At 44.1% G+C, this 18740-nt stretch overlaps 1 protein-coding gene across 4 annotated transcripts in view; it reads right to left on the bottom strand.

Moving 5' to 3' along the window:
• Positions 1-2058: 2058 nt before the first annotated feature.
• Positions 2059-18740, bottom strand: part of RAB30 (RAB30, member RAS oncogene family) — a 72736-nt gene continuing 56054 nt past the window's right edge. For 2 of the 4 annotated variants that reach the window (XM_034759074.1, XM_034759075.1), the window contains exons 2-5: positions 17147-17247; positions 14789-14872; positions 6250-6433; positions 2059-3941 (exon numbers count right to left, since the gene is read on the bottom strand). In XM_034759074.1, coding sequence (XP_034614965.1) covers positions 3691-3941; positions 6250-6433; positions 14789-14872; positions 17147-17239 — 612 coding nt within the window. In that variant the 5' untranslated portion in view covers positions 17240-17247 and the 3' untranslated portion in view covers positions 2059-3690. Of the gene's footprint in view, positions 3942-6249; positions 6434-14788; positions 14873-15731; positions 15953-17146; positions 18166-18740 lie in introns of those variants that run through there. The other 2 variants (XM_034759072.1, XM_034759076.1) reach the window with 2 other exon arrangements.

The raw sequence follows: 18740 nt of genomic DNA, 5'->3' as shown, positions 1-18740 counted from the left end.
AGTGTATCCAGGACCAACATCAATGCAAGGGTCACAACTGAGAAAGCACAGAGGTTTGACCTTTAGTCCATAAATTGACACACCTGGCTCAGACATTGGAGGGTAAGAGCAAGGGGTTCTAGAGACTGAATAGAAGCCTAATGTCTCTAAAATGACTTCGGATTACAGCTGGGCAGCATTTCTCAATATTGGGAAATAAGTAACTTGTTTTCTAACCAGCTCCTACTTTGGACAGTTACACTGTGGGTGGCATAGAGGAGGAAAAGCGAGTTCCTCCTTTTTCCCAAGGACAGCCACAATGCCAAAGACATGCAATCATTTCCAGAACTGATGGGCCAAGAAAAAACAAAATTCTTTGACTATTACATGCTGAAGGTATGGAGTCTATAACCACAAGCAACTTTCCTTCAGAGAAGGGAGCAACCTAGACAAAGGAGCGAGCGTGTCGTCTACCACCTCCGTTTTGGCGACCTGTTTCCATTAATCACAACATTTCCTATTATGCAACACTATTTTGTAGCCAGGAAGATGAACATCTTCCCCACTAAGGATTTTGCCTGTTGGATCTATAAGCCAGGACTGTATCATAAGATAGTTATTCTCTAGAGCCTGAAGCAAAACAGATGGCTTAGAGAACAGAAGTTCTTAACTCACTTTTAAAACATGTGTTTCCTAAATAGTAGAAACGGATTATAAGAACAGCCATACTGGGTCAGACCAAAGGTCCATCTAGCCCGGTATCCTGTCTTCTGACAGTGGCCAATGCCAGGTGCCCCAGAGGGAATGAACAGAACAGGTAATCATCAAGTGATCCATCCCCTGTTGCCTATTCCCAACTTCTGGCAAACAAAGGCTAGGGACACCATCCCTGCCTATCCTGGCTAATAGCCATGGATGGACCATGAACTTATCTAGATCTTTTTTGAACCCGTTATAGTCTTGGCCTTCACAACATCCCCTGGCAAGGAGTTCCACAGGTTGACTGTGCGTTGTGTGGAAAAAATACTTCCTTCTGTTTCTTTTAAACCTGCTGCCTATTAACTTCATTTGGTGACCCCTAGTTCTTGTGTTATGAGAAGGAGTAAATAACACTTCCTTATTTACTTTCAATTATTCTTGATTCTGGCCGCTAAAAGATGAGCATACTGTTAAGGGCATCCACAGAAAGGCCTAGCTAATTTGTTCCCAGCTCCTTACTCAGCTGGCTCTGATGTTGCTCAATGTGATGGTGAAAACTTTTGTTAAAATTTATAATCTTAAAAAAAAAAAACACCAAACAAACAAACAAAAAAAATACTTTACAGACACAGTGAATACTTTTCTTTCCAGTAGCGACTGTGGGGTTTACCTGGTCAGAATGTGTTCAGTGTATGAAAATAAAAATCTCCCCTCTCCTTAATATCATACAATACAAAGTGGTCTAGTAATGCACTGGTTATGACTTGCAATGTAAAAGAGAGATCTGAGGAAAATACTTGAGCATTTCATCCTTGGATGACAGGACATGAAAAACAAGCGTAATGTGGCACCTGTAGCCCTTCATTACTCCACTCCTCCTGGCAACTTTATCGAGTACCTCTACCTTAGCAGTTGATACACTATGTAGAAAAATCCAGGACGTGAAGAGTAAGAATGTTTTTAAAAAATACTATGGTATTTTAGTGAGATGGCAGCATTATCCCATGAGGCATTTACCGCAACACTTAAGTGACCTGCAAAATCAGCTATGTAGGAGCTGGATGGTCTTTAAGAGGTCAAACAAAACTGTTTTGGAAATTTAAGGGGTATTTTTAAAGGAAGTCAGTTAAGAAAGGAATCCTCCCTACTGGAGATGCTCCTTAGTGCTGGCTTCACTGTATTACCTAGCACAAGAGAAACTGCCGAGTCAAACAAATTTTCCCGTTGATTACACTGTAAGGGAAAAAACTGACATGCGACGGCAGGAAAATATGCATTACAAAGTGGCTATCTTGATCCACAACACACACACTTCCCATCGAAAATTAAAGGCACAGTATGATAGAGCCCAAAATCTCTTTAGGAAAATGTGACAAAGCATTTTAAAAGGCCATTTTTATTTTCAAGATTTACTTATTGGCAGCTTTTTTCATGTTAATACAAAAGGCCAGTCAACATCTTCAGCAAATAATACATGATATCGAGCTGATTAATGCTAAGTTACAATGTATCACAGCCACAAAGTTACCAAGAGTTTTAGCCTCATTCAGGTCAATAAAACGGATACCAAACGTTTAAGAATGATTTGCTATGTATGCGTCCAACCTCTTTTCCAATTTTGCTTTAACATCAATGTGTAAAGTCCAATGTATTATTAGAACATGGCACTAGAGGTGTAATATAACAAATACCATAGTGCTTCCACATTAGAGGTTTTATATAAAGAACTTGCCTAGGCAAATAATTATACATACATTGGAATCGGAGACTTAAGAGTACAAAGTAACAAGAAAATTAAATGAATCTATGGTCATGGATCCAAAAGCTACTATAATACAGAGTCGATGCCAAACTGGTACCGTGAATTGCTTCTCCAAGGTACAGTTTCATAAGATGATCACTGGATGAGTAAGACACAAAATGATTAACACCACCACTTGCTGCCATTTTCACTTAAGCTTAAAAAAACCATACAAAATTGTATGCTTGCTTCTCAAGCAAGACCTGTAACTACAAGCTTTCATTACTCAAACACACTGGACTGCCATCTAAACTGTGCTCTGCCTTTGAACCCTTATACATGATCAGTGCACACACAATATTTTGGTCAGATCTGATCTGTTTACAACTCCATCAGTCAGTATTCTCAAAACTAGTTCATTACATTAGGAAATTACTGTTTACGGAGCTTTTTTGACTCAAGAAAAGTCTTTTCACCCCCACAATTGACATCAAAGAAGCACAGTCCTTACCCACTATGTTCAGGCTGAGAAAAAGAGGTAATGATATTTTATGGACAGTACTTATTAGCATACTTTCACTACTTACTCTAAGTTACACATTCAGAGGACAGTCATGTAATAAAACTAGGTTTGGTCTATGAAATATTCAGCTGAAGTACTAGCACCAAACGGAGTGACTAAGCCAGTATCCATATCTTTTTCCAAATTGTTGTTTGTTTGGAAATGTTGATATATATGTTTTTAATTCCAAGTTCATGAAAGTGCCTGCGGATGAAAGATATAACACTAATTCAAAACATACAATTGAGTCCTGCATCAGGATGCTGTGGGCATATACACATCCTAAGCATTCATTTGGCTGGCAGCCTGGAAGAATGCCAGTACTGTATAGTCCAAGACTTAAAGTTCATCTTTTTTTAAAAAGACCAAACGCGTGCTGCAAAAGAGATCCTGCATTCTTCCGTATCATCCAGGGAGGCTGTTCTAATCTCCAACAGAAAGTGACGTAGCAGCCCATGCTCTGGATTTGAATGAGCGCCTTGTGCAAACTATTTTTCCTAACCAACTCCAGAGACTGCAAAAAAGATTAAACCGTATTATATTCTGCTATGTTGACTTGCAGGTGGAGCGGCCAGCCTGCCATGCTTTAAGATCAGGAACCTGACTTAGGTGTGAGTCAGATGGGTCAAAGTGGCAGGAATTGCCTTCACTGAGATAAATCTCAGCAAAAAACCTCTTGGCCCTTTTGGGGTGGATCTTGGGCCTGCCCTTAATTGAAATTGCAGCAAGTCAAATAGCTGATACTTTTCCCCTCTCCTGGTAACGGGGATGCCACATTGTTCACAAGCGTATTCTGTCTTGCCTCACTGATCAGCCGGCAAGCTAAGTCCAGAAAGAGTTTTTCCACGTTATCCGATTCTTTAGCAGAAGTTTCCAGATAGTACATGTTTTGGGCCTCTGAAAATTCTTCAGCTCTTTGTTTGGAGACTTCTCTTTTCTCAGCTAAATCAATCTTATTACCTGCATCAATACAATATTTTAAGAAAGGGAATTAATTTGACTTGTAAGACAAAACCAACAGATATTGATCTGGAAGAAAGGAACCATTTGTCACCATGTGTCTCGTGTTAGATTCTTTATTTTAAACGAACTATTCATCTTTTAAAGCTACAAAAATAAATGCTCACTCTCCTGTCCCCCAAAAAAGTGGATTCTCTGACAGACAACCAAGCCTTTTTAATATTAGCTCGTTTCATGGAACTTTCCCCAGGAACACGCAAGCCGTTTAGCATTAATTTAGTGCTAATGCACCTGTTTAATATCAATTGGCATTAAAGGATTTCCCTTTTAATGTCTATTGAACAATCACTGGTTCTTGCTCCAAGGAGCACTTAAAATGTCAATTATTGCATGTGGGGGCGCCAAATGCAGTATTTTTTTCATATAATTATGAGCTTTAAAAAGAGACCTGCTCTCCAGTTTTAATTACATATTTTTGTTCATTAAATGGTTACTGAACCTGGGGAATGAATGGGTGCTGGAAAGCTGTTAGAACTAGGTGAGGTGAGGAACCCTTTCCCTCAGGGAGATTTCATTTTTAGCTTATGGCGGAACAGATCAACATTCGTGTAGGGAATAAACCAACTAATGATTAATCTGATATTACCTGCAGTTGGTTTGGGAAGAGGTGGGAGTTGAGGAAAGGATCCCTTTCCACTGCCATCATTTCCATCCAACAACCTCTCCTTTACAATGTAATGGTTCATGGACATACTTTATATGAAGTTACATTTATAGAGAGTTAATAAGTGATTACTAGAATATATAAGCATCTTACCAAGTTATAAGCACGGCAGTAGAAGGTGCTACAGATGGTTATAAGCAACCTACTGGATTCTAGCAATTTATTAGCACATTATTGTTTATTAACCTTTTATAAACTATTTATACAATATACTGTACCTTTAATCTACAGTGTGAATGGTTTCTTGTCACGGAACCTCCATGTATTTTAGATTGCATTGTTAGTGTGCATTAGGGCACCTGGAGTCTGGGATAAGGGTCTTTTTAATTATTTTTAAATCCAAATAAAGACTAAATACACAAGATTATTCTGTAGAATTGTACTATTTACTCTTTAAACGTTAAGCTATTTAAAAGAGGAGAGGTCTTGCTGTTGAATAACCAGTCAACCCACCAGCTGACTAACCCTTTCCCCAAATTATTTGTCCATCATTCTTCGACTATGCTGAGACCTAGTCCCTGGACGAAGTCCCTGAAAAGTGGTGTTTTGACTACCGGATTTGGAAAACAAAGTGCAGCATTGCAAAAATGTTAATGGGCCTCATCACTGTGTATACCTTGGTGCACATTTGTGGTAGCAAACTGGTGTCTGATGGCTGGATTTGCTTCATCTCAAGCAAAGGCACGTTATCGTGGCATTTTGTTCATTTATATATTTTTTAATTCTCTGAAAATCCATGTGAAATTCTGATTTAGTACCAGTGAAAGGTGTAGCCTCATGGCCCTGGAGACAGAAGCCTTCTGTTTATTCAGAGGACAAGGATGGTACAGACAGCGGCACATGCTCTTCTCCACTGCCGGCACTGTGCCTCAGTAATGAGGGAGAGGAGGAAGACACTCCAGGCTCCATATGCCCACTGAGTCTTTGACCTCTCTGCTGAGAATGCCAATTGGAATGGTAGTTTTTGTGATGTCGACACCTGTCACTGCAACAGGACTGGGGCCTTCAAAGCATAACAACTTTCAGCCACTACCAACCTGATCTAGATATGAACTGGGAACCTAGAGGTGTAAAGCTCCATTTACTCTTTGTAAACTGCGGCTGCACAGTCAAAGCCATGGGGCTAAATAACCAAACACAGTGCAAGGGAAAGTGAAACAATCGTTAAATGGTTCCTGGTTTGTTTGGGCTTTCGACCTAAATACACCCCTCCCTTCATGCTGAACAACCTTATATGGCTTAAGATGGCCAACACTTGGAGAAGCAGCAGTGGCTATTCTGAGTTATGTTCTTAGTGCATTGGAGGAGTCATTCAGATACAGAAGTTGTCCTGGCAATTTCACTCAGGTGAATGGCTTTCCAGTAAGATGCTATAGAGATATAGGTACAGAACCTACTGGCATCAAGGGGTGTCCAGTCCAGCATATTTGGAGGAGATCCTGGCACTATGAGATAAAATAAATGCAGTATTTTTCACTGCTAATACCTCTATCTGCCAATGACCCCAGTGAAACTCCAGATGGACATGGCTGATTATTCTCTCCTGGCGAAATGAGCACTTAGGAAAGCACAGTCCTCACTTACCCACTAGCACAGTTATGACCTTATTGCTGGCATACTGTTCTATTTCTCTCAGCCATTCGGGAAGGCATCGGAAGGATTCTTCACAGGTTATGTCATAGGTCAATATTAATGCATTAGCGCTGCGATAATAACTCTGCGTAATGGACCGGAATCTCTCCTGCCCCGCCGTGTCCCAGATCTGCAGCTTTTGGCACAACAGGAAGGGGAGAAAGGGGAGGAGAAAGTATATATTTTTTAAAAAACCATTAAACCATCCTTTACTTAGCAACTGGGCAGCACCTAAATGCTTTCAGGGGAAACCCACTGATAGGAAATCAGGTCACTTCCAATCCCTTTGGCTCCCTCTTCCACCCCACCCCCCATTTTTGTTTCTGTTCCTGCATCTAAAGATTTAAATTCAAGGCACTAAGTCAGCTGGCATTCCAGCTGATTTCCCTTGGAAGCAGCAGGTCTGGAAGCTTTCATGTGACTGTGAGCATTTCAGTAAGCAGTGGAAGTAGTAAGCCATGCTGGCTTGGAATTCTAATGCTGGCATTACAGGGAGAAAACAAATGCCCCCTGCATTGAGGACAATGACAACAGCTGAAAAACAAAGACAAAACATCTCCCCCAGCTGCAAACGAAGTTATCCCATTTCAAATGAAGAGTGTGAGGGAGGAGGGGGTGAGGAGAGAAACCATAAGAAAGAATAAACAGCGTGGGCTTGTGTATGAACTTTCAGCCAAGCATCTCAAGGTTTGTGCTCTGCATAGCCTTGCCCAGGTCACCTCACTGCTGTCTGTCCCCAGTCGGGAACTGTAAGGAAGGTATATAACCACTTACCTACATCAAAGGGGTTGTTAAAGCTCTTTGACATCTTGAAAGGCAACACAGAGTAGAAGCACAAACTACTATCATTTACACCATCATCTCAAGGGTAGGGGAGGAGAAAGGGCTTTTAAAATAACATTGGCCCTGATCCTGTAGGGAGCTCTGTGTCTGACCATGGGTCTGCCTACACGGAGATCACTGCAGGATTGGGTCCCTAAAGTCATGTTCGCTGGTCAATGGCATTTCAGATTAGTTGCAAGATAACACGTGACCTCAATCCACACTAAAACAGAGAAGTGCTTAATTGGAACATGACCAAAAAGGACCCACACTGCAGCCCATGTTTACACTGGGAAAACTAACCAACAATTTCAAAATGGTTCTAACGTGGTTCAGCTAATCTGGTTTTAAACTGGAGAAAAGGTATGTAAACATGGCTCAGATGACAGAACCATTTTCAGAGAGGTTTAGTAAATCTGCTGAAACGCCAGTCTAATCAAAATGATACCAATCACTATAGCCTACAGCTGAACCAGTGTTCAAACCAGTCTGAAGTTTGGGTTAAGTTACCTCTCCACTCTATGCAAAGCTTTTAAGATTCTGAATTCTTAAGTGAAGCTCTGTAGCAAGATGCCAAGAGCTCAAAAAAAACAAACAAGTACATGTGGAACGGTAGATGCAGCCAGAACTACAAGGAATTTCCTACGGCTTAGCAGAAATTTAGGAAGGTTTTATTAGCAAAGCTACGTTGTTACTGAAAGAAGAGACGTTGTAGGCCCTGTAGAAATCATGATTATAGTATATTCTACTGAGAAAAGACCTAAAAAACTGGAAGTCCTGTCTGCTCTACACAAACAAGGATGACCTCCTGCCACTTTTCATAAAAGTAATGCCAGAATGCTAATGGCCATATTTCCTTTCTGCCACTGGTGTGCAGGGTGCCGTGCATTGGTTGCTTGCCACCACTAGCACACAGTGGGCTGTTTTCTGCTGCATATATTGAGATTACAAAATATCCTTTGGATGGATTTGGCCATCAACATCTGCCTTTGCAGCACATTTGCCTACGCCTGCAATACATTTCTTGACTAAATTCTAGTAAGTAAATCTAGAGATATCAGTTGACCTTAAAATTTCTCCAAATCATTGGTCTCATGCCTAAACACAACTGCCTCATGAAACAAAAACGTATAATTTTTATCAGTTGTTAAATTGATGAACTTTTGGTGATCTAGAATAAAAGCCAATTTTGATTAAATGTGGTCAATGATTCATAATGAAGGAATGTCTTAAATTTCAATATTTTAACTCAATGGGGCACTTCTCTATTTCAGACTTTGATTTTTGAAGTGCCTATCACCATATCTGAACATCTGAATGGTTGAAATCTGATCAGAAAGACCAACATTTTGGCTACCTTTGGTGGAAAAGTTAAAAGTCAATGGGAATTTTTCCCGTACTCAGCAGACCATGACAGAGTGAACAAAACTTAAAAGATTCTAGCTCAAGGGGAACATGGAAGTTAAATTGTGTCAATCACAGCATTACAGGTAATCTATATTATATTAGCTTCTGAGAGATGAGAGCCCCACTTAGCCCATTATCTGATTCCAGGCCTTAGGGTCTGACTTTGAAAAGCCGCCTTTGATTATATGGAGAGAAAATTAATTGTGGTACCAATTCCCAGCACTCAGGCATCACACTGCCTGGTCTGTTGGCACATGGTGTTTAGATGGCTAAGTATTCAGATCGGCAGTAAAGTGGGATGCAAAATTGTAAGCACAATTCTTTGCGGGTGCAAGTCAGGTGTCAGGTTGGATCTGCTTTAAAAATCAGGGTCTTTGTAATTTGTTTTTGTTTCTGTGGGTTTGATGTTTCGGTTACTTTAATAATGGTTTACTGATGTGGATACACTTTGTATTTCTGCAGGATATTCTAGGATGATCTCTCTGAACTGAAAATGGCTTTTTGATGAGGATGTTCTATCACACAACATGATGAACTTTGAAATTGGAAGAAACTGCTTTGGGGAACAACAGGACAGAAGCTCCTGTGATTGGATTTAGCTGTCATTCAACCCACTTGCTGGATATTTAAGTTAGAAGAAAAGCCCTAGAATTTGTGTTCGGGGATAAAAATCTGCTTTCAGCCAAAATGTGTGTGTCTGTTTTTATCACTGTTCAGCTTATCTCTGCCAAAGTAAGTGAATTTACCATCTATATTTTTCCATTTTATGGTCTTCCTAGGGAAGTCAAAGGATGTTGCCTGACTTACAAATGAGAACACAAAGTTATCTGGATGTTATTTCTTGGGGAAACATCCTACAGGCTCTAGGCACCAACTCTGTGGGTGCTCTGGGGCTGGAGCACCTACAGGAAAAAAAATAGTGGGTGCTCAGCACCCACCAGTAGCCCCGTGGATTAGCTCCTCCCTCCCCCCAAACTCTCCCAACTGCTGGCAGGCCTCACCGATCAGCTCCTCCTCCTCCTCCCTCCCAGCACCTCCTGCCTGCTGCAATCAGCTGTTCAGCAGCAAGCAGGAGGTGCTTGGGGAGGAGCAGTGTTAGGAAAAGGCGGGGGAGGGGACAGAAGGTGCGGGAAGGGGCAGAGGCAGGGCGGGGATGACAGCTTGGGGGAAGGGGTGGAGCAGGAGTCGAGCACCCCCTGGAACTGGGGAAGTCAGTGCCTCTGCTACAGGCCTCAATCTCCAAACACTCACATACACCTCTAACTTCATACACAGGAATAATTCCGTTGAGTTCAATGAGACCACCCCGTGTGTAAAGTTAAGCACATCCTTAAATGACTGCAGGATTGGGGTTATGTCTGATTACCCCTTTAGCTGCTATCCACTTAGCTTGAATTTATTTTTGTAACTTTTTAGGTATTAATCAGAGCTACATAGAGTAGGTGTGGCTTGAGTGTTTTTTTATTTTGATTTTGTCAGAAAAGATCAGGAAGACCAAAAAACTAGCCTTGGATCACACAGAGCGTTTCATACGCTGTATCACATAAAAGAATATGAAGCGATTCAGAACGTCCTTGTCTTGATTTTTACACTGAGGTCTCTCCCTGAGCTTTCTTTGCTATTCTTCAAAACTGAGATGATTTGTAAAGAAGTCTCACATTAGCAAGTCTGTCTGCACAGATTTTGGAATGCAGTCCTAAAAGCTCTAAAGACATTTTCCCAAGCAGTCTTGAATACCAAGAACTGCTCTATAAATAGTGCTGCTCTCTCATCTTAGCTCTTAACAGTGGTGCAGGAGGTGGGTGGAGTCACAACATGGGAGCTTTGCAATGAGCTTATAGTCAGAGAAGTCCCTAGTTTGAGTGACATGTCATGTTTATATCTCTACTTTGAGGGCCTGAGTCACACCTGCTTTTCTTGCTAATATGCAAGTATTTACTCCCGTTAGCACTGTTGAGCAAATACAGCTGTGGGAGAGTAAGGTGGATTCTATTCTGCCTCACACATCAAGAAAAATCAATTAAGTTCTGATTGCAGAATCTCTTACTACCCATGCTGATGCAAGAGGCAGAAAGAACCCAGCTTGACTTTCAGACCCCAAGTAGTGATTGAAAGTTAAATCTGCAGGGCCAGTTTTCCCTTTCACTTACACAAGTTTCACACTGGTTTAGCTCCACTGACTGACTTAAACATAGTTGTTCTTGATTTACACCAGTGTGAGAGAAAAATCTGGCTCAGCATCTTTGGATCAGGACCATATAGGGAATGAACATGAGAATGCTTCACTCCTAAATGTCACCTGTCCATAGCACTGCTAAACATAATACAACCCTATCTAATTGTAGGCTGCTTGAAATAAAGGTTGACTGTGTATGAGAGAGAGAGATCTAGCTGGCTATCTAATCACACACACACACACACACACACACACACACACACACACTAATTCAAATGTTTCAGGTGACCCTATCTGGATAGACTGGGCTCTGTCTGCTTTGCACAGATTCTTGGCCTATAAGTCTTCTCCACTGTACAATGGTGGCATACTACTACTTAGGGCTGGTCTACATTAAGGATTTTTGCACCACTGTGCCAAACTGGTATAAAGCAAGGATTGTGTCAGTGTCACTTAACCCAGGGTGCAAAAATCCCTAATGCAGGCAAGACCTTAGTACATAATGCTTTCTCTCCTGCTGCTCCCTCCCTAGCTTCAAAACACTGTGCACAACATCGAGTTAATCCTGGTGGTAACACAATTGTTATGGCAAGTAAGTATTATCCCCATTTACAGATAGAAAAATGGAGACAAAAAGCGATAGTCATTTGATCAAGGCCACAAAATGGGGGCATCGCCAGAGCCAGCATTAGCACCCTGGTGATTACTTGTTCTCAAGCCTGAGCTCAGATCATATTTTGCTACCATCAGCTGCTTAGTATTTACTAAAGAACCTCCACAAGATACAGGTTTGCACCAGCACCTCACTGACAACCTTCAGGGTGACTTTCCAGTATAAAAAGAATTTGGAAGAGAGAAACAGGAAACTCCCAAATTTGAGAAGAATGGGCCCAAGATTTTCAAAAACTGTTGCCTAAAACTAGGCTCCTACATCAGGGGTGGGCAAACTACGGCCCGCGGGCCGGATCCGGCCCCTTAGGGCTTTGGATCCGGCTCACAGGATTGCCCCCTGGGATGCCGTGGGCTCCGTGCCACTCTCAGAAGCGGCCAGCACCATGTCCCTGCGGCCCCCGGGCGGGGGGGCAGAGGGCTCTGTGCATTGCCCTTGCCTCCAGGCACCATCCCCCGCAGCTCCCATTGGCCGGGAACGGGGAACCGCAGCCAATGGGAGCTTCAGGAGAGGTACCTGGAGGCACGGCAAGGGCAGAACACGCGGAGCCCTCCGCACCCCCCTCCCCCCGGGCCACAGTGCTTCCTGGAGCGGCGCGGGGCTGGGGACAGGGCAGGCATGCAGGGAGCCTGCCCTGGTGCGCGCCGCTGCCACCCTGGAGCCGCTTTAGGAGCCCGAACGCCGGAGCCCAAATCCCTCCTGCACCCTCCTTCCCATATGTTATCTTGCCATAAAGGTTATGTCCCTTCTAATGCAGCCAAGGTCAGTGAGTGCTGGACTTATTGACACAGAAGTACAGGCTACATGAGTAAGAGCTGCCTGGTGCCCCTTCTCCAAGTATATCAATTCATTTTTCTGACCAACACGCCTGTGGATTTTCATTTTTTCCTTCACCTTATATGAGCAAAGAGTCTATCAGCCCCACTCATGACTTCCATCTCCAAGAGGATGAATGTACATTTATACAGCACCCCTATAAAAAACCCAAATCACAAATTATACACATAGACCACCACTGGCCTGCAGCCACCCATAGTTTGAGGGTAGGAATGAACACACCTCTGCATGACAGGCAGGTAGGAGGTATGTGGGAAAATGCCCTTCTTTCTAAAAAGTGCCATGAGAACTGTAATCCCTCTATAGAGCAGAAGGGACATCAAGGCAAAAACTTTTCAAACTAAGGAAGGAAGGATGGTCTGAGATCTGGGCTCAAATCTCAGCTCTGCCACAGACTGACTGTGTGACCTTGGGAAAAGTCATTTAGTCTTTTTGCGATTCCTTTTCCAGTTTATAAAATTGAGATGAAGGGTGAAAGAAAGGAAGTAGTATTTTCTGTAGAGATTGTAAGCTCCTACGGCAGAGACTTGTACAAGCCCTAGTACAATGGAGCTGGGGACTCCAGACACTCCTATAATTAAAAAAAGTCGATTAGGTGCCTAAATCCCTATTTAAGTAAACTATAGCCTGATTTTCTCAGACAAGCTGAGGACTCCATGGGAGCTGCAGGTTCTCAGAATATTGGATAAAAATCAGGCCACTTTTCATCATCTAAATAGACTTAGGTACCTGACTTCAGGCACCTACATTTGAAAACGTTGCCTTGTGTGTTTAATCCAGACAGCCAGTAATTTGCATCACCTTGGCTCTCTCATCTGAGTACCCACTGGAATACCAGAAGGGAGAGAAGAGAAACCAACTATTTTTTCATTTCTGTCTGTGAGCTTGTACAAATGTAGCAGGGAATTGAACTCTAGGAAGACTTCAGGGGTCACCTGAAACCTTCATAACATTGGAGGCATGGATCATCATGCTTCCCACCTACCTTGTCACACTAGTCACCCAGTTTCTCCCAGGCTGGCCAGCTCAACCAAAATTGGAGGCATTTCTAGGGCCCTTCAGTCCTGCAGAACTCCACAAGCCTGCAGGTCCACACCTGTCAACCTCAGGAACTCTGCAGGGGCAGCACTGCAATGACTACAGCTGGCGGGGGACAGCATACCACACTGAATTAACAGGAGTTCAGTAAATGGAGGTTGAACTGAAATAGTTCTTTGCACGTCCATAAACCCTAATACTCAAGCGCTGTGCAAATATGGATTGAATTTGCATCACCCTTCTTCAAAGGTGCACTACTATTATCCTCACAGATGAACAGAGGCACAGCACTGAAATGATATGCCCAAGGTCTCAACAAGTCAGAGCCAGGAATAGGACTCAAGGGTCCAGACTGTTCCAGGGAATAAGGCTACAAACACCCTCTCTCTCCTATATGTCATCACATCTTCAAACACCCGACAATTGCTTCCACCACAGATTACAAAAAGAGAAATGAATACTGCATGGTTCACCTAAATCCAGACAGTAACACAACCAGTGGCGGATTTAGAGTTAGCGGGGCCCTGTGCGCAGCTTCATTTTTGGGGGGCCCCCCCTTCAGGACCCAGCCAAGAAAAAGAACATTCTCTCTTATCTCCCACCCCTTTTTCATTCTTTTTTTCCTTCATCCTCCTTCTATAAGTAATAGGAAGTAAATGAAAATAAAGTGAGGTACTTTGATTGGGGCAGGGGGTTAGGGTGCAGGAAGGGGTGCGGCAGTCAGGCTCTGGGAGGAGGTGAGGAGTGCAGGCTCTGAGCTGGGGCAGGGGGTTGGGGTGTGAGAGGGGGTGGGGGGTGAGGGGTGCGGGCTCTGGGTTGGGGCAGGAGGTCTGGGTGTGGGCTCTGAGCTGGGGCAGGGGGTTGGGGTGTAGGGGGGGTAGAGGGGCCATGCTTACTTCAGGCAGTGCAGTTCCCAAAGCAACCGGCATATGCACCCCTCTGGCAGCAGCTCCTAGGCAGGAGGGCCAGGGGTCTCTGCGCACCACTGCCCACAGGCGCTGCCCTCACAGTTCCCATTGGCTGCAGTTCCTGGACAATGGGTGCTGTGGAGTCGGGGCTCGGGGCGGGAGCAGCATACGGAGATACACATCCCACAGGCCGCGGGGACATGCCGGCCGCTTCCTCTGTGCCGTGCCGCTCCCGCGAGGGAGGGAGAGAGGGCAGGAAGCCACCTTAGCCCTGCTGCTGGCACATCTCTGTGCGCCCCTTAGGGGGACGGGGGCAGCAGGTCTCCGTGCGCTGCTTGGGGTGGGAGCAGCGCGCGGAGCCGCCTCCCCACCACCAGGGGCGCACAGAGATGTGCCAGCAGCCGGATGCTTCTGAGAGCGGTGTGGGGCCACCGTCCATGGCATGCAGGCAGCCTGCCTGCCTGAGCCCTGCTGCGCTGCCGGGGCCGGGACTAGGGGGACAGGTTGTCAGATGATATTTGTCCTGCATTTTGGGGGCCCGCCTGCCTGTCTGTCGTTGGGGGCCCTGTGCCACAGCACGGTTTGTTTCATGGTAAATGCTGAACACAACGAAGCAAGTTGGTAGTTTCCTACCTTCACTTTTTCACCTTTTATCTCCACAGTCTTAATCATAAAGTCAACTCCGATAGTGGCTCCTTGACCTGGTGGGAAAAGCCCCTACAAAGAAAGCAGTTTGGTTAAAGCAGATTCTGCAATAAGATAAGAAAGAAGATGTCACCTGCTGATGAATCCCCACCAGGTTTTTGTCCCATCCTTCTTCCTCTTTAATTCTATTCCCCTCTCCCCCAAACAGTTCTTTTCCATCAGAGAGAAGTATCAATAGATGGGGAAACAACTCAGAGTGATTTGATCACAGTCCATAAGTACCTACATGGGGGATAAATATTTAATAATGGACACTTCAGTCTAGCAGAGAAAGGACTAACACAATCCAACGGCTGGAAGTTGAAGCTAGACAAATTCAAACTGAAAATATTGTGCAACTTTTTAACAATGAGGGTAATTACCACTGGAACAATATAATCAAGGGTTGTTGTGGATTCTCCATCATTGGCAGTTTTTAAATTATGACTGGATGGGTTTTTTTTAAAGATACGCTGAAGGAATTATTTTGGGGAAGCTCTATGGCCCATGCTATACAGGAGGTCAGACAGGCCTGAGAATCTATGATCTAGGAATTCAGAGAGACCTCTGTACCATAGGAGATGCAATCAGTTGTTCTGCCACCCTAGCTAATGGAGGACTGGACTCTCCCCTCCCTCCATACACAAATCTCCAATTGATTGCACTGGGAATCCAATGCATGGAGTGGCAGCAAAATCAACTCTTACGTTACCTGGGACAAAAGAATAACTGATCATGTCTCTTGCTGTACAAAGGTCTCTCCAGTTGTTTTCCATAGAGTAAGGAATGTGACAACTTGACTTGTGAGGCAGGGAGGGGGAGGGCAAAACAGAGGAAAAGGGGAACGAGAAAGAGGAGGAAGAAAAGAAAAAAGAACTATAGATGTTTACACCCTTCTCTGAAGCATCTAGTATTGACTGACGTCAGAGACAGGGCACTGGATTAGATTGGCCGTTTAGCTGATTCACCATGTCAATTTCTCAGTTCCTAGGAATGAGTGGTGGCAAAAGAGAACATTTTGTTATCACAGCTTTCCATTTCCCCAACACTATCTTGCAACTCTGTGAAAGCCACTTTCCAAGCGATACTCTCACATTCTTGTACAAAGGTTTGTGTGAGTGAACGAACAGTCAGCTGCTGTCTTGACAGTAGCAACGTCAAGAGGCTTCAACTTATGTTTCGTGGTACTATTATATAAATAATAAATAAAAGAATAGCAGCTTTTCAATTAATGGTTTCTAGGCCTGTAGATCTACACAAAGCCACATTGATTTCTAGCCATATCTGCCTCTGCTACCACCAGCAGCAAACCAAAGTTTGGAAAGCAGCAGAATTGGCCGCAGATTTTACAGTTTAGCCCCTTGGGTTTAGCTTTAGTGCTGTCAGCTATTTGCTTGCAGCTGGAGAGGGAGGAAGAGAGCGAGTTTAAGATTTCCAGAGACTTCTTTTTAAAACCAATCACAGGGAAAAAGTGCTGAGACTTCAAAGTGAAACTAGCCCAGAAACCATAACTTGTGTTACATACTGTATCATGCAAACTTCCCCTTTACCTCGGTTACAGAAATCCTGCCCCTCCTTTTCCCCAGAAAAGGAAATCAGCCTGAACACTTGTGATTTTTTAAGTTTCTGCAAGGCAAGCAGGGACTTGCACAACCCCCATTTCTATTTTAAGGATTTAGCTGTATGGGTCACAGAAGACAACAAAAGCAGGGGGTTGAGAGGTTTGCTGAGCAACATATGGTCTCATCTCCCCTCCCCCCCTTTTTAAGTCATCATTAAATGGCCTTTACAACGCTTGCAAAGCCTAATTTTTAAAGGGAGTGTGATGGAAGGTGCTGCACTGACAACCCCAGACACTGAATTTCTCTATCCAGACAGCAGTTTCAAGCAGCTCTGAAAGCTTCCCAGCCCTCTGCCAGGTTCAGGGTAGAAGAGCAATGGGATGCAGCACGAGGGTACTTCAGTCTCTGTGACCCATTCGGGCCTGATCCAGAGCCCATCAAAATCATGCCCATCTATAATCTCCTCCTTTTTCTCTCAGCTAGATCTGCCAACCAGGGGGGTAGTTTTGTAGGACGTAACCCCTTGCAGGTACACTTACAGCACTAGGACTTGTGCTGGGGACGTTGGTATCACAACAAAGTGCCTTAGCTGATCTGCGTTGCGGGCGTGCACCTCAGTTCATAGCCACAGATTCCAAGTTATTTTAGAGACAGCTACTCGTTCAAATGGATTTACGCACACAAACCAAAAACTGCCCCAATACGCATAGAAGCATTTTTCCCATTAAGAGAAGAAACATCCTACCTGAGTGAAGCGTCGGACTAAGCAGGTTTTCCCCACGCCAGCGTTGCCAATTAAAACAATTTTGAACAGAAAATCATAATCTTCCATACTCATTTACACAGCTGCAAGGGAAAGAGAAATATAAATAAGCCAAAGGGGAAGCATCAGTTGAGGTTCATCCAGCTGGTAAGAGTGCTAGCTCTGCATTGTCGCTTTACTCTCAGGAGCCGGCATGTGATATTCCTGCAGGGCACCACTAACAAATCAATGCGGTTTTCAGATTCCCTTGCAACAGTAAGCGCCTTTGCAATCAGTTTACTTACTGGTGAACTTTACTCCTCCAAATACTCAGGACAAAGGTCGTTACAGAGTTTGCACCACTGATAAGATAAGGGAATTGCACTTATAACGGGGAGAGGGCTCCTACCTTCCTGACACGGAGGCATTTCCCGTGCCCACAAACCTGACCACAAGCCGGCAGAGCCAATTCAACCTTTGCCATCCTGCCTGGCAAAAAAAAAATCTGTTGTAAAAAGATGACTGAGTGTGGACTTTAACTCCATTCAATGGAGTCCTCAGTGTTCAGGCTGCCAACTGTACTGAATTACTGATGGGTTATGAGCCTGCCTTGCTCAGTTTCCGTAAGGAACCCTGCACGCGCTACTACGTAAGCCTTGGAGAGACAGGTCCTAGGTTTCATTAAACATTTTGCTCCCAATGCATCTGGTTTGGACTAAGCCACTAGTTTTCGCTTTCTAAAGAGAACATGTTAGTGTTCATATTCTGATAACTGGGCCCCATTGTGCTAGGCACTGTGCAGACCAATGGCACAGGAGACATCCCGGCCCCAGGGAGTGCACAGTCTGCATCTGGCAGGATGTAACAAGTGGATGAAATGGAAAAAAATTGGGGGAATGCGGTGGGGGGGGGAGGAGAAGGGGTTAGTAAATAGGAAAATGAGCTAACAATAAAATGAACAGTTTGGCATAAAGCCAAAATCGTAGCTCACCACCTGCCTAAGTAATGCCAGGAGGTAGCAACTCAGTGGCACTATGGCTGAGTAAAGATTTTAAAAGAGGGTTTTAAAAACAGGATAAGGTGGAAGGCTTATTATTTTTGTCAGGGAGTTTCCCCAGGCACAGGGGACAGCATGGGAATCAACAGAGAAGCTGACAATCAAGCCTGCCCTCATTGGCATGGGGAAGGCAAGGCTGACAGCCTAATAAGATAGTAGAGCAGAGACAGCATTGGCTAAATGGGGAAAGGCCTTATAAGCGTCCTTAAACTGTATTTGGTGGGGTAGGAGGAGGAACCAGCGGAGGGATGCAAAGAGGAGGGTGATGTGGTCAGAGTAATGAGACAGGAAGATGATCCTTGCACCTACTTTTTCAGTAGACAATAAGGTTGGCATCAAGGCCAGCAGAGGAGGAGATTACCGCAGTCAAGGCATGAGATGAAGGTTTGAACAAGAATCTTGGGAATCTGGACAGGTGGAACAGCTTGACTGTTAGAAACATTATGCAGGTAGAAATAGCAAAGCTTGGATATGGCCTGGATGGGTGGCCCCAGGGGATGGGCTGAGTCAAAAAACAAATGCAGTATGAGCAACACAAGC

This window comes from Trachemys scripta, chromosome 1 (genome assembly GCF_013100865.1).
Source record: "Trachemys scripta elegans isolate TJP31775 chromosome 1, CAS_Tse_1.0, whole genome shotgun sequence".
NCBI lineage: Eukaryota > Metazoa > Chordata > Testudines > Emydidae > Trachemys > Trachemys scripta.
This window is presented reverse-complemented; position numbering and strand designations above follow the sequence as displayed.